Below are 15,032 nucleotides of genomic sequence, written 5' to 3'. Positions count from 1 at the left end.
CGTGGGATTTGGCTGTGGTTCTGGAGGGACTTAAACAGCCTCCTTTTGAGCCAATGGGATGTGCAAACTTGAAGTTTGTGTCCCTGAAGGCAGTGTTGTTACTGGCTTTGGCGTCAGCTCTTTGTCCCGTTACTAAGCAACGTCTGTCACACTGGGTGGTCAAAGCATTGCTTTGGCTTATACGAGTCAGGGTCTGCAGCCGCCTGTTGGCTTGCGTGCACATTCGACTCGGGTATTAGCCACATCCTGGGCCTTGTTCAGGGGAGTGTCTGTTGAGGGTATTTGTGCTGCGGCGAGTTGGTCCTCGTCCCTCACTTTGGTCCTGTTTTACCTGCTGGATCTTTCCGCTCTGTGCATGGCATGGGCGGTTCTCCTGTCTTGATCGAAACAGTGCTTGCCCTGCGGGCTGGTGTAACGCATGATGAGCTTGTCTGCAATGTGGGAGCTACCATGTCCCATAGTGAGACATCTAAACAAATGTTATGAAAGAGAACTATAGATTATTTGCATAACCCTGGTTTTCTGAGTAATTTGAGTGAGATGTCTCACCAGACAACCTTTTTTGCTGGGTGAGTGAGAAGAGGTTTGCTTATTTGAATGACGTAGTATCATCAACCCACTCCACTTATAGTAGGAGGGACTACCTGCGGCAGATTAATACTTTTCACCAGCCAATCAGGATTGGCATAATGAGATTGGTCTTCAGCGATATGACGCAGAGTCGTATATCCCATAGTAAGACATCTTACTCATATTACTTAGAGAACCTGGGTTATGCAAATAACCTATAGTTTTCTTCTTCTGAAACTAATATTTTATTCAGTCAACATTAGAAGAAAGTATGGCTGAATGTTTCCCTCTGTTCTGTGAAACCTGGCTACACCGTGAATAATTAAACCACAAAAATCAAATTTTTTAAACTGTAGCTGTATTTCAAAACAATGGCCATGTTGATATTATAGTTTCCACAGAAACACCAAAAATGACGGGTATCGGATCAAGGTCATATCACAGGGAACACAAACTAAGAAGAACAAAATGCATCAAATGAATCACGGTCATTCTTTTGCAAAGAAACACAATAATTCACAGAAAGAATGAAGAGAAAACTTAAAGGGATCCTCCACTGTTTTTACAAATTTGGCCAAGAATGTTTGCACTGTTCCTACTGAAACAAAACACATTATTATACAGCAAACTGTTGAAGACAAACAAAACCCTAGGGATAGAAAGGTTTGTGTGTCTTCAACATTCTGTGAATACTCACTAACTTCAGCCAAGCACTGTTTAAGGTAGAGTAAGAGAGTGGGGACCCCCACTCTAGCTGAAGGTGGTTGAACACAGACATGAACATTGAAGAACAGTCATGTGGAGACAGGACCATCTATAAGAGGGAATAAAGGGGAGAGATTTTTGGGACCAATTCATAAACTCAGTAAAATGATGGTCCATTGTTCTATGAATCTGTGATAACCACATTTATTTATTTAGCTGAATAATCTAAAACTTTAATTTTTACATGTACTCTTTTCTTTTTATTCGTACTTTCATTGTTAACGTGTCTTTGAGTTTTTCAAAAAGTGCTATATAAAGTAAAGACATTATTATATTATTATAATAACCACTGTTATCCAGGAAGTTTAGTACCTATTTAAAATATGGAAAGTTTAGTGTAGTTACAGAAAAAGGGTAAACATAAGCAAAAATGAACTCAAGTTGTTCAGAAAATACTCATAGTTTCTTGAAAGCATCTAGAGACCTCCTCCTAGTGTCTTGTGATCCCAAAAAGGATCCTAACCCCTAGGTTGAAAACCCCGTCTTTAGGAGAGCTCTTCTTCTCTGCTTTATTGTTTACTACCAAACCACAGAATTGGAACTGTCGCCCCCTGCAGTCAGAGATCATTTTTGGTCACAACTGTTTTTACCCCCCTTTCGGTAACCAAAAGAGGTTTACATCTGCAACTTTAACTTTTCCTGATTATTTTGAGCAGCCAAAAGCACAACAAGTTGTAATTTTGACTGAAAAAGCTTCTAAATGATTTTTTACGACGTTAAATTTAAGAGTGGATGTTGCTCTTTACCTTTTTTGCATGACAGTTTCGGCAATGTCTCTCGCCTTCCTTGGAAGCATCTCACTGACAGCGTGTGATGTGTCAGCCAGCAGATCTTAACAGCCGGCACGTGCGGCACACCCAGCAAACGTTGGATAAAGGAGGCCATAGAAATCAGGAAGCATGCGAAGAAGGCCATGAACAGAGACGAGGTGGGCTATATGCTCTCACACGCCTGGTACACCCAGAAAAAATAGTTGGCGGGGGTCGAGGCCCGCACGGCAGGGCGGTCGGATCCGTTTGGCCCGCCAGGACATGCCGGTTGGCGTGGGCGTGACGGACCCGGTGGATCTGACAGCTCTGCTGGGTGTGCCGCACGTGTCGACTGTTAAAGGGCTCATGTTAAGCTAAATATACTTTTCTGTGCTTTAAACATCATCAAAGTGCTATTTGGGCTTCATACACATGCACTGAGCTGGAGAAGCCGCGCCTTCCAGGAAGCTCTCTGCCGTGATTGACATGTTAACAGACACGCCCACAAAAGGTGAGCATGTCAGCGTCCTTCACGCAGTGCTATGTATGTATTTTCTACAGTCTATGTATGTACTGGTGAACGCCCCGCCCCCACGCTCTGTATTGTGTTTATAAAGCAGAATGAACTCGGCTACGGAGTGGGTGGAAGGAGGGCGGGCTGTTCTGTGGCCCTACATCACCATGCGGGGAGGGGAAGTCAGTATCCCATCTATAGACACGCCCACTGATGAAATTGCGTAGGCCGCAAATCAGCCTGTTTGTAGAGTTGCTCAGAAAGTGACTTTTCAGAGGCTAAATCTCTGGAAAAAAGGCGAGTTTGGGAAAACAAACTTCAAATACTATGTTTTTAGAGTTCTTAGAACAAATGGAGTTGAGTGAAAAATAGCATGACATGGGACCTTTAAGATCTGCTGGCTGACACGTGTCGGGGCGAAATTATCAGTTATGTTTAATAATATATTTACTCATACATTTTAATCCTTAAGCCTTGGGTTCATTACTTTCCATTGTGTGATTCTTCTAGGGTCAGACCCTTCTCCAAAGCACACGATATCTCCCCTTGACAATCTCACAAGGCCAGCACCATGTGTGCATGCACATCACATGCGGCACACACTCCATAGTCAGATACACACACCCCATACACATCCATTGACACACACAAACACATAAACGCACACACATCCGTCTCTATGACAACCAGCAGATACCAGGGAACAGGCTGACCAAAGAAGGAACTGTCTCCTTTCACCCTCTTCTATTACCTCCTCCCTATGTCCTGTCCTTATCTCCCGGGGGGGGGGGGGGGAGGGAGGGGGGAACGGAGGAGGGATATACGTGATGTGTCAGATTTGTCTTTTCCCCACTCTGTCTTGAATCGTCCGCCCGGGGCGGTCACCAATTTTTGTCCCACTTTGTACTTTTTCATTTAGTTTAGAATAAAATCTTTTTTATAAAATCATCAATGCTCCGACTGGACTCCATCACTCAACTGAGCAATAAATCATGTCTCCAAATGAGGTCAACAGTAAATTTGCCGTGACACACGTCACAGACTGTCAGTGAGACACTTCTGAGGAAGGCGAGAGACATTTTCAAAACTGTCAAGCAAAAAAGGTAAACAGCAAAAATTTTATGTCTGAAAAAAAGAACCAAAAAACATCTATAGTAACAAGAAGACATGGTGAAAGTTTTTGAGCGATCTAAAAATCAGGCTGAATGTTTCACTCCAGTAGAAAATGATGGAATGTTCAGGCAGTGGGGTCGTGTGACATCATCAATCATGTGATTTCAAGATGGAGGAACACAGGCTCTAAAACTATAAAGTAGTCCGATTTTTAGAAGTTAATAAATGAACGTGGTGCATAATAATGTGTTTAGTTATACATACAGTAGATCTACTAATAAGTACATTTCAAAGATTTTAAGCCACATTTGTAAAAAAAAAAAAAAAAAAAGTAGAGGATCCCTTAAAAAAATGTTCTTGCGCCGACTGTGCATTCTTTTTTGTGCCTCCATATCTCACAGTAGCTATTGTGATCAACATTTCCAAAGTGCAAGTCACATTACTTTTTTTCAACAAACCGTTTGTTGATGGTGGAGATTAGAAAGAAACTTTTGAGCAGTAATCTCTACCTTGGACATTCGTTTCTGAGTAAATCCCTTTCAGAGGATTTATGAGAACAACTTGGATGAAATACAGATACAGTTTTGAAATTATGATTAAGCAGCTTTAAGGCCATTTGATATTGTCATTTTGTTCTCCCTCAGCAAAACAAGTCATAATGCACATGAAAACAAAGTAAATAAGTTTCTATTTACTGGTGAAAAAGCATGAACAGTTTGTTTTGTTACTCACTCATCCTGTGCCTGTGCTGTTCACGTTGTCTGTGCACGACTAACCTGGTGTTTGCATTGAAGGCCCTAAAAGAGAGATGCTCCTGGACATGCTCTCTAGTGTAGGAGTGCAACGCTTCCTGCCAGCCTTCCCTGAAAGCAGTCCTCCAATGTCCTCCACGACCAAACCTCAAGGCATAGGTAACGTGATTGTTTCCCACCATGGGTCATGTTCATTCATGTCCTGAGGTTTTAACTTGATTTTTCCATCATCATAACCATTTTACACAGTGTTTACAGGGTCACAATCCAAATGAACATGAACGTTATGAGTTTCATCAGCTCATAAATGGTTTCCTGTAGTTTTTGATAAACTGCTGTGAGATCAATGTTGATTAGAGGTAACATTATTAAGCTGTATCTGTTCATCTCATACTGAGAAACATTCAAACCTGAGTAAAGAGCTTTGGTTTTACTGCAGATGTCGTTTGGCTTTTAGAAACGTGTCGATCATGGCTCCTGATTTTCAGGTTTTGAGGATCTCACGCATGTGGAGGCTCCTGGTGCTAGTGCTGGTACCACGGAACCTGGACGTTTACAAGTGGACGGCCAGACAAAGTAAGTGTGGGTTTGTTTTATTTCTGTATCTGTTTACAAATGAGTTCTGCTGCAAAGCTCAGAAGAATAACTCTGAAAGCAGGGATGCACGGTATTGGATTTTTGGCCGATAACATGATACGCTATTATTTTACAACTTGTTTGTTCGATAACTGATATTGATATTTTCCATCACACCTAATTACAAAGATCATCTAGTTTCTGTGGTGGAATCAACAAACAGACCTTTTCTGCAGACTCTTCATCACATTAGTGAACGCAGACATAAGACGAAGCTGAAAATGATGGAACATCTCTAATCATTCAATAAAAATACTTACGTCATTAAATAAAACATGTCATATTTATTAATGACTATTGTTTTTAAACCAAACAACAAAAATACTTAAAACAGTTCCTAACTACTGACATTTTTAAAGTGTTTACAGGGTCACAATCCAAATGAACATGAACGTTATGAGTTTCATCAGCTCATAAATGGTTTCCTGTAGTATTTGAGTGGAAAAAAATGACATTTTACAACATCCAAACATTCTGTCAGAACTATTTTTGTTGCTCAAGGAACATGTGACCATGAGAAGACAGAAACCTTAATTTTCTGAGAAAATAGTGGTTTTTGCCTTTTAAAAATAGGACTACTTTTCAGTTTTACAGCCTGTGTTCCTCCATCTTTAAATCATGTGATTGATGATGTCACACGGCCCCACTGCTCGTAAACTCCAATTCAGCTATTGGATTGAAGGTCTGGACCTGCTTAGCTTCCGAGATCTAACGGGATCGGGCAATGACAGGCTGGTAAGGCCAATAGCGTCATAGTGACGTCGCTTTTTGATCCTTCGATGTCGACTCTTCCTATCATTGTGAAGCAGAATTCACCAAGCGTTGGATTGTTCATCCACGAACATGGAACGTGAGCTGGGATTAGACCGTCGTGAGGCAAGTTAGTTTTACCCGACTGATGATGTGTTGTTGCAATATTAATCCTATCCTATACTATTGCAACAACACATCATCAGTATGTCTAAACCCATCTCACGTTTTATTCAGCTATTGGAGTGAAGCATTCAGTCTGATTTTTAGATCATTTAGCAACTTTTTTAGAACATTTAGCAGGTTTTTAAATCATTTAGCAGGTTTTTTAGTCAAAATGACAACTTGTGCCGCTTTTGGTTGCTCTAAAAAAGGTGTCGATGTAACCCTCTTTTGTTTACCGAAAGAGGATATAAACAATTAAAAAAAATCTGTGATGGCACGGGACGAGAAAAACAAACGAGAAAAGCACCCCTAAGGGACCTTTACACTTCCTTAAACAATGCACTGACACATTCTGGTGGCTGAAGTTAGAGAGTAAATCACAGACCGTTGAAGACACACAAACCCTGAGGATGGTGGGAGTTCTTCAACAGCTGGCTAAATGACCTAAAAAGCTGCTAATTGAACTAAAAACCTGCCAACTTTGGTTGTTTAGTCGACTAATTGACCGATGCCGTCGTGGTCGACCAAGATTTTTGTTGGCCGACCAGCAACGGTATCAGGTTCAATACCAAAAAATGCAATGCAATACACTTCTATGTCCAGCAACAGCTGTGTGAGTGAGTGCTGGCTGCAAAAAAAAAAAGTGTTGCGCTGTCACTGACTGCTCTGATCGGAGCAGAGAGGGAACAAATTAGGACAGGCTTGAAGCACAAGCATCCATGTTGAATCAATCCTTTTTCTGCACAAGAACATGGATTATCCTTATATTTGATACGTAGATTATGTAAATTCATCCACTGCTGTCTCTGGCGCCACAGCACCCACTGCGCACCTGTCTTTGACGTGTGTTTGTTTCCCCCGTGCGCTGATCTGATGTTGACATCAACAATTATTATTAATAAAAGCAGGTTTACCACTAAAACAAAGTCATTTGTATGAGGAAAAAATAGGTTTTAATTGTCGGTTCCAGGTCGGGCACGTATATAAATACCTAATGTCTGTCGGACCTTGAGGTTTCAGTTTTGCTTTGTCCGGTTCTGGTCAAAACTTGAATAAGGTTCATATCATAAATGGTCCGTGTTTAAAAGCAAATCAGCACCACAAAAAGCCAAAACAAAATATTTATCGTCCTCCTCTGCAGCTGCTCATTCATTTTCCTTATTTTTCGGTCGACTAATCGCTACGTGTGCCAAAGGCTTGGTCGACCAACCATTTTCTTGGTTGACTACAGCTCTAAAAAGCTGCTAAATGACCTTAAAAGCTGCTAAATGACCTATATAGCTACTAACGGATCTAAAAAGCTGCTAAATGATCTAAAAAGATACTGAATGATTTAAAAATGCTGCTAAATGATATAAAAAGCTGCTAAATTATCTAAAAATGCTGCTAAATAACCTAAAAAGCTGCTAAATTATCTAAGAAGATACTGAATGATTTAAAAATGCTGCTAAATGATAAAAAAAGCTTCTAAATAACCTAAAAAGCTGCTAAATGATATAAAAAGCTTCTAAATAACCTAAAATTCTGCTAAATATTCTAAAAAGCTGCTAAATTGTCTAAAAAGCTACTAAATGATATCAAATTCAGGCTGAATGTTTCACTCCAATAGAAAACAATGGGATGTTTACAGGCAGTGGGGCCGTATGACATCATCAATCACATGATTTCAATATGGTGGAACACAGGCTCTAAAACTGTTAAGTTGTCCCATTTTTTTAAAAGGCAACTAAATAAATATTATGCAAAATAATGTGTTTTGTTAGGCATAGATCTACTAATAAGGACATTTCAAAGATTTTAGACCAAACTTGTAAAAACAGTGGAGAATCCCTTTAACAGCTGACCCCGGTCACAAATGACGCTGTTGCTGTTTTACGAATGAACCAAGGCAAAGTTCTGAATGTTGGCACAGTGGGAAGCATCCGTCTTTGTGAACAGGTTCTGCCATAGTGATGTACTGATAAAAGCCACAGACCAGTTCTGAGTAATGTCTTCAGACTTGTCCAACTTGTTTATAAAAACCCACACGGTTCCCTGGAAAAGCATTTTCTACAGCGACAAATCAGAATAGCTGCTTGAGTATCTATGTGTTGCACTTCAACAAGCAGCTGATCGACCGAAACAACAACAGAAGTGTGTGAATAGTTGATGAATGAATGCTGGTATGTTATTCAGCTGTGGAAGTTCCTACGCCCCGAACAAGGCTGAGCAGGGATTCCCCCTGTAACAAGCTGATTTTAAACACTTCCTGTTTTAAAACTTCTTATATTGTTATTTAAAGCATGAGTGAATTCTTCATAACTTCAACCAGAAGTTTTAGCAGAAAAATAAAGAAAACCATTATATTCTCAGTCAGTTTCTGTCGTGTCGACTTGGTCCTGGGTTTGACATGGCTTTTTTTGTTGATGACATTTGGTATTCTTATATGCTACCTGTCAGATCATCAGCTGAAAGTGTCTGTAAGTTGACACCAGCCTTATTGGCTTTTTTCTATATGACAATGGCTCCCGAGTATATTACAGCCTGTATTAGCTCATGGTAGAGACAACTAGTGTCAGTCTGCTTATAGCTGTTTTTTTTGTCTCTTCCTGTCCTAAAGGATGGACAAACTTCTGTGTCTCGACGGGGGAGGTATCAAAGGCCTCGTGCTGATCCAGATGTTAATCGCCCTGGAGCAAGAAGCAGGTCAGCCTATTCGAGAACTCTTCGACTGGGTAGCCGGCACCAGCACCGGGGGCATCCTGGCTCTTTGTATCATCCACGGTTAGTTTATTTATTGTTCGTTGTACACCTTTTCCTCTTCTTTTATTTAAAGGGTTTTTACGATTGTTTATTATTGAATGTTTCACTTTTGGAGAGTGCACCGTTGACTGAGTCAAATTCCTCGTGTGTACAACATACACTTGGCGAATAAAGATGATTCTGATTCTAAAACCTAGAGATCTGTGTCAAAATGGGACTACTTTACCGTTTCAGGGTCTGTGTTCCACCATTTTGAAATGACTCTGCGGTTTGGTAGGAGACAATGAAGCGGAGAAGAAGAGCTCCTCTAAGGGACCTTTACTCTCCCTTAAACTTAGAGTGTGACAATATCTTGATACAATGATATATTGCAATGTTTCGTCTAGTGATACGTTATCTATTCACTGGCACCAAACATCAATATTTATTTATTTATTTTTTATCCTTCCTATAACACATATTAAGTATAGGGCCCTATAAAATCCACGATAATGGAATCACGGACTAAATCAAATGGACAGAATCGGCATGAAATGCGTCAGTGTGAGAAGAAAGGAACATTTTTTATGGGGAATACGTGTTTCTGGGGAGCGCTTATTAGGCGCACCGCCCTCCTCCTCCCGTCTTGGCTGCATTAAACAGCTCCTAAACCTCCTGAAACCCAATTTAAACTGCCAAAACACTACGCAATACATCACTGACTCCTGTTAACACTTAGACCAGCTGTTGAGAATACACGCTCAGAAGGAACTGACGTGCCTGGTATGGCCTAGTGGTGAGTATTTTCAAGGATGTTGCAATACTATACGTATCACGATACGATATATCACGATATATGTTGATATTCTACCCAGTTAATATCAAAATTAATCGTTGAGATGAAAAATCAAGTTGCTGTATATGTTCATCAGAAGATATTGATCATTCAGACAAAGTGAGTCAAAACTATTTGCTTCAAAACATCCTATTTATTATTTATTAATAGTGTTTTTGCAAATTTTCACTGAAAAAAGGAAAATACCGTGTTACACATTGCCATCATAAAATAAAGTGGAACAAGTTTCTTTTCACTGAAACTACTGTGTAGAAGTCTCAAAGTTATCATGGCAACATAATGACGGCATTGTAACAGCTGTAAGTGAGAACATTAAGGATTAATCACCCTGAGTTACTGATAATGCACAAAATAAGCACTGATCTGAACAGATTATATGAAATTAAAATTCCTGTACATACATAAATATTGCAGGTATTACACACTGCCATCATAAAATCAAGTTCATCAAATAACCATTGCAACACATAGAATTGTAACCACCACTGAAACATTGCACAAATACACAAAAATTTTGATTCAATATCAAAAATAAATTAAATTAAATTAAAAAAAAATTGTTTTTTTAAATAGAAAAATTTTTATTTAAAATCAGCACCCAAAAAATTGCGATATATCGTAAAATTGATTTTTTTTTTTTCCCACCCCTAGTATGGTCAAGTACTTTCTTGCCAAGTTTGCCATTCTTGGAGACCTTCCTTCATTGACTTTCCACCATGCTGCAGGGATAGAATCAAGGGGTGGTGGCGGATACTTCAGAAATCTGTCTACTTCTGTTACTACGTCATCAGTGCTTCTGGTGGTATAGTTTTCACCCATGAGTAAAGCATAAGCACTGTGTCTCTGAAGCACAGCTCCCTGGACTGGCACTGCACCGACCACCTCTTGCTGGTATCCAGCGGCATCTGCTGATGTGGAGCTGCCACATCTGGCTTCTGCTTCTGCCAGCACTTCAAGCATTGGCATGAGCTGCGATCCTCCTTGGTGGGGTGCTTGTGCCTAGGATCCAGCATGGTGGCTAGCATTGGTGGTGTTGACGTCATGTCATCAGAAGCAATCTGTGAACAAAAAGATAATAAATTGGATTTAAATGTGATATTGTTTTATATCATAATTTGTTTGTAATAGGTTCAGTATTTTATCATTTAATGAATAAACCACTATTCATCATTAATAGATTGCTTGATATTAATTATTTATATTAATTAGATAAGATAGTAGAAGCAGGTAAAAACTACAGTTGTCAAACAATGTACTTTGTGTGCAATGCAAGCAGTTAAAAATATATTTTTATTTTTTATTTTTTATTTTTTTTAGTTAAAAATATTTACAATAATTAAATTAATGGATGTAGCTTACATTCATCCTTTCGCCCAGTGAAGTACACACTCTGGATTTTAATTCCCCCACTTTGCTGGCGTCTCCAACGTCTGTCTTGAGATGCACGTTGATCAGGCTGAAGGTGATGGGATACGTATCTGATATGAACACCTCAGTAGACATGATGGTCGTTGCACACTTGAGTGTTTCCAGCACTGGCGCCAAATCCTCCATCAATTGCCAATATTTTTCCCTCAGCTCCAGCATCCTGGCATCTGTGAGTTTGGTCACTGTGTGGTCTGATAGTACAGCAGACACCGCTGCTCCATTAGTCTGTAAAACTTTTCAATGACTGAATTCCACCTGGTTTTACAGGATTGGATGAGTTTATGAGTGCTTTGTTTGACTCGGTTACTGTAGGTAGCGAAACCCTTGTTAATGGCCAGCTGCAGAATGTGGCCGAAACAAGGAACTGAGCGCCAATTGACTCGTGTGGGAATGTTTGCCGAGACGATATTCCATGCATTGTCATGTATACAAGCAACTACACTTCCCATGTTTCCACAGCCTGGTTTAACTTGTCAGCTAAACTGTCAGTAGTATGCCTCACTGACATGCTGTCTGTGAGTAGGACTGCTGACATTACCTGTCAGTTTGGTTTAATGTAGTGGAATGTAACTGTGATGTAGCTTTCTGTATACAAGGAAGTCCAACAGTCTGTTGTGAGGGCCACATTCGTGGTTGCAAGTTGTCTTTTCAACGCTGCGTTCTTCCTCGCGTAGCTTGCTTCCATGTGGATTTTTATGGTTGTTCTAGAGTGGATATTGTACCCTGGCTTGATTTAGTTCATTACCTCTCGAAATCCCTGTCAGTCAACGACGTTTATCGACAGCATGTCTGTATTAACCATGTTACATATCCGCTGGGTAATGCCCTCTGCTTTCGTGGAATCACATACCATTCGTCCCAACACTGTGGTGATTGTTGGATGAGAAGAATTACTCGCTGCTTGTAGCACGGCTGAATGTGACATCTTTAGGTGGTAATTCAACTAAGTTGTGGAGTTGTTCTTTAAAATGCTTCCACATATTGTGCATTTGGCGTCTTTGTAGTGATTAACCAACTTAAAATCGCTCTATTACTCCATTACCGTTTTTTTCCCTCTTCATCCTGTCAGTGTACCGCTTCTCGTTTGTCTTGTCGTTGTCGTCAGAGCCCTGCTTCACTTGTGTTCCCGCTTGTGCGTCAAGTACGTCTGGCGTCAAGCACGCCCTCACATGGACTGGCGGGGAATTACGGGTTCAAAACGCAATTAATTGCAATTGCAAACAATTAATCGATAATCGATTAATTGTTTGCATCCGTAGTCACAACTATTTTTGTCTTCCTTCGCTAAACAATAGAGGTTTACATAGGCATTTTTAAATTTTCCTGATTTTTTTTTTTTTTAGAGAAACCAAAAGCAGCACAAGTTGTCATTTTCAATGAAAAAGCTGCTAAAGGATGTAAAAAGCTGCTAAATTATTTCAAAAGATGCTAAATTATATAAAAATCAGACGGGATGTTTATGGGCAGTGGGGCCGTGTGACATCATCAGTCACTTGAGTTCAAGATGGAGGAACACAGGCTCTAAAACTGTAAAGTAGTCCCTTTTTTAAAAGTTATTAAAATGTATGTGGTCCACAATAATGCATTTTTTTAAGGCATAGATACTACTAATAAGGACATTTCAAAAGTTTTAGGGCACATTTGTAGAAACAGTGAAAGATCCCTTTAAATTAAGCTAATGTTGAGTTGTTCCTGTGTCTGCAGGTAAGCCTTTAAATGACCTGCAAAACCTGTACTTCAAGATGAAAAAGAAGGTGTTCAAAGGGTGGAGGCCGTACACAAAAAAGCCACTAGAAAAATTCCTGAAGAAAGAATTTGGAGAAGATACCAAGATGACTGATGTTTCACACCCCAGGTGTTACACTGCATTGAAACATCTGAACCTAATCAGGGTTCTCGCCAGCGCAGTCGACATCACAGTGTAGGGGCCCCTACGCTGTGATGTCGGCTCCTATGCTGGTTGAAACACAGCGTAGGGGGCCAACATCACAGCGTGGAGCCCCCAATTATGTTACGGCCCCCTCAAGTATGTCTAGCGGCCACAAAAGGAATAACGCCCTCAAAATGTAGCAAATAGTGTTTAAGAGGATTATAAATGTCAAAATTTTCTATGGGGCGGGGGTTGCCCCCTGACCCCACTACAACATGTGCTCCCCCTACACTGTGAAAACGTCCTGGTGAGAACCCTGCTAATGCTTGTGACCACACATGTTTTCACATACAAAGCGACAGTACTGCTGTTTGTTGTATTTCTATGTTTGCTTTCTATTTGTTCAGGGTGATGGTGACCAGTGTTCTCGCAGACCGACATCCATGCAAGCTGCACATCTTCAGGAACTATGAGCCCCCGTACTCCACCAGTGACACGTTCAGACCTCTCACCATTCCACAAGGTTCTTCAACATGCACAACGCTGCTGCACATCATCACATGTAGTGTCACGTGGCTGCTTTCTCGTCCATTTCACTGGGTTTTCATTAACGGTGGATGTTCAATACGAGCTCCTCGCGATCGCGAGTTTACCTTTGGAAATGGGAAAATCTATCTCACCCGTTTTTGGGTTTGTTTTTATAACTCTTTTTATTTTTAATTGGGCCCCGACATAACACGAAAATGCTTCTCATGCATGTTTTGGGACAGTATCACACATTTACACACTTTTTACTTGTGGTCTGCCAATCCAGAGGCACTGCCCCCGATGTCCACGCGATGTTGCAGAGTCGTGTCAGCCATGACAGCCCCACAACATCCAGGGCCTTGAGAATCTCCGGGCGGATCTCATCCACCCCCGGAGCCCTGCCACTGAGGAGCTTTTTAACCACCTCGGCAACCTCAGCCCCAGAGATAGGAGAGCCCACTCTCGGGTCCCTGGGCCCTGCTTCCTGATTGGAAGGCGTGTCGGTGGGATTGAGGAGGTCTTCGAAGTATTCTCCCCACCGATCCACAATGTCTCGAGTCGAGGTCAGCAGCGCACCATCCGCACCATACATAGTGTTGACGGTGCACTGCTTCCCCCTCCTGAGATGCCGGATAGTGGTCCAGAATCTCTTTGAAGCCGTCCGGAAGTCGTTCTCCATGGCCTCACCAAACTCCTCCCATGTCCGGGCTTTTGCTTCGGTGATCGCCGTGGCTGCACTTCGCTTGGCCCGTCGGTACCTGTCTGCTGTCTCCGGAGTCCCACAGGCCAAAAAGGCCCGGTAGGACTCCTTCTTCAGCTTCACGGCATCCCTCACCCCCGGTGTCCACCAACGGGTTCGGGTATTGCCGCCACGACAGGCACCGACTACCTTGCGGCCACAGCACCGATCAGCCGCCTCAGCAGCAGAGGCACAGAACATGGCCCACTTGGACTCAATGTCCCCTGCTTCCTCCGAGACATGGTTGAAGTTTTCCCGGAGGTGGGAGTTGAAGCTCCTTCTGACGGGAGACTCTGCCAGGCATTCCCAGCAGACCCTCACTATACGTTTGGGTCTGCCAGGTCTAACCGGCATCCTCGCCCGCCATCGGAGCCAACTCACCACCAGGTGGTGATCAGTTGACAGCTCCGCCCCTCTCTTTACCCGAGTGTCCAACCCCTGTCGAGAAGGCTGGTTCCAGAGCCCTTGTTATGTGTCGAGGTGAGACCGACTATATCTAGTCCGAACTTCTCCACCTCGCACACAAGCTCAGGCTCCTTCCCCGCCAGAGAGGTGACATTCCACGTCCCTAACGCTAGCTTCTGTAGCCGGGGATCAGATCGCCAAGGCCCCCGCCCTGGACGACTGCCCGATCCACATTGCACCGGCCTCATATGATCCCTCCTGCGGGTGGTGGGCCTACGGGAGGGTCATTTCATGATACCTGAAATGTAAGAATAATTGTAGATATTAACAATTAACATTATGACTACTGAGAATTGAATTATTTATATCTACAATTAACATTATGACTAGTGGGAATAGAATTTTAGATATCAACAATTACAATTGTAACTATGTAATGAAGTGTCAGATATCTACAATTCTATAGAAACA

At 41.6% G+C, this 15,032-nt stretch overlaps 1 protein-coding gene across 1 annotated transcript in view; it reads left to right on the top strand.

Moving 5' to 3' along the window:
• The window catches only part of LOC114471940 (85/88 kDa calcium-independent phospholipase A2-like), a 62,539-nt gene that overhangs the window by 11,076 nt on the left and 36,431 nt on the right, over positions 1-15,032 (top strand). The window contains exons 6-10 of the mRNA XM_028460946.1: positions 4,506-4,622; positions 4,952-5,039; positions 8,614-8,777; positions 12,724-12,874; positions 13,297-13,412. Of these exons, the coding sequence (XP_028316747.1) occupies positions 4,506-4,622; positions 4,952-5,039; positions 8,614-8,777; positions 12,724-12,874; positions 13,297-13,412 (636 nt within the window). The remainder of the gene's footprint in view (positions 1-4,505; positions 4,623-4,951; positions 5,040-8,613; positions 8,778-12,723; positions 12,875-13,296; positions 13,413-15,032) is intronic.

This window comes from Gouania willdenowi, chromosome 1 (assembly GCF_900634775.1).
Source record: "Gouania willdenowi chromosome 1, fGouWil2.1, whole genome shotgun sequence".
Classification (NCBI taxonomy): Eukaryota; Metazoa; Chordata; class Actinopteri; order Blenniiformes; family Gobiesocidae; genus Gouania; species Gouania willdenowi.
The sequence above is the reverse complement of the archived record's forward strand: the minus strand, read 5'-3'. Positions and strand labels throughout refer to the sequence as shown.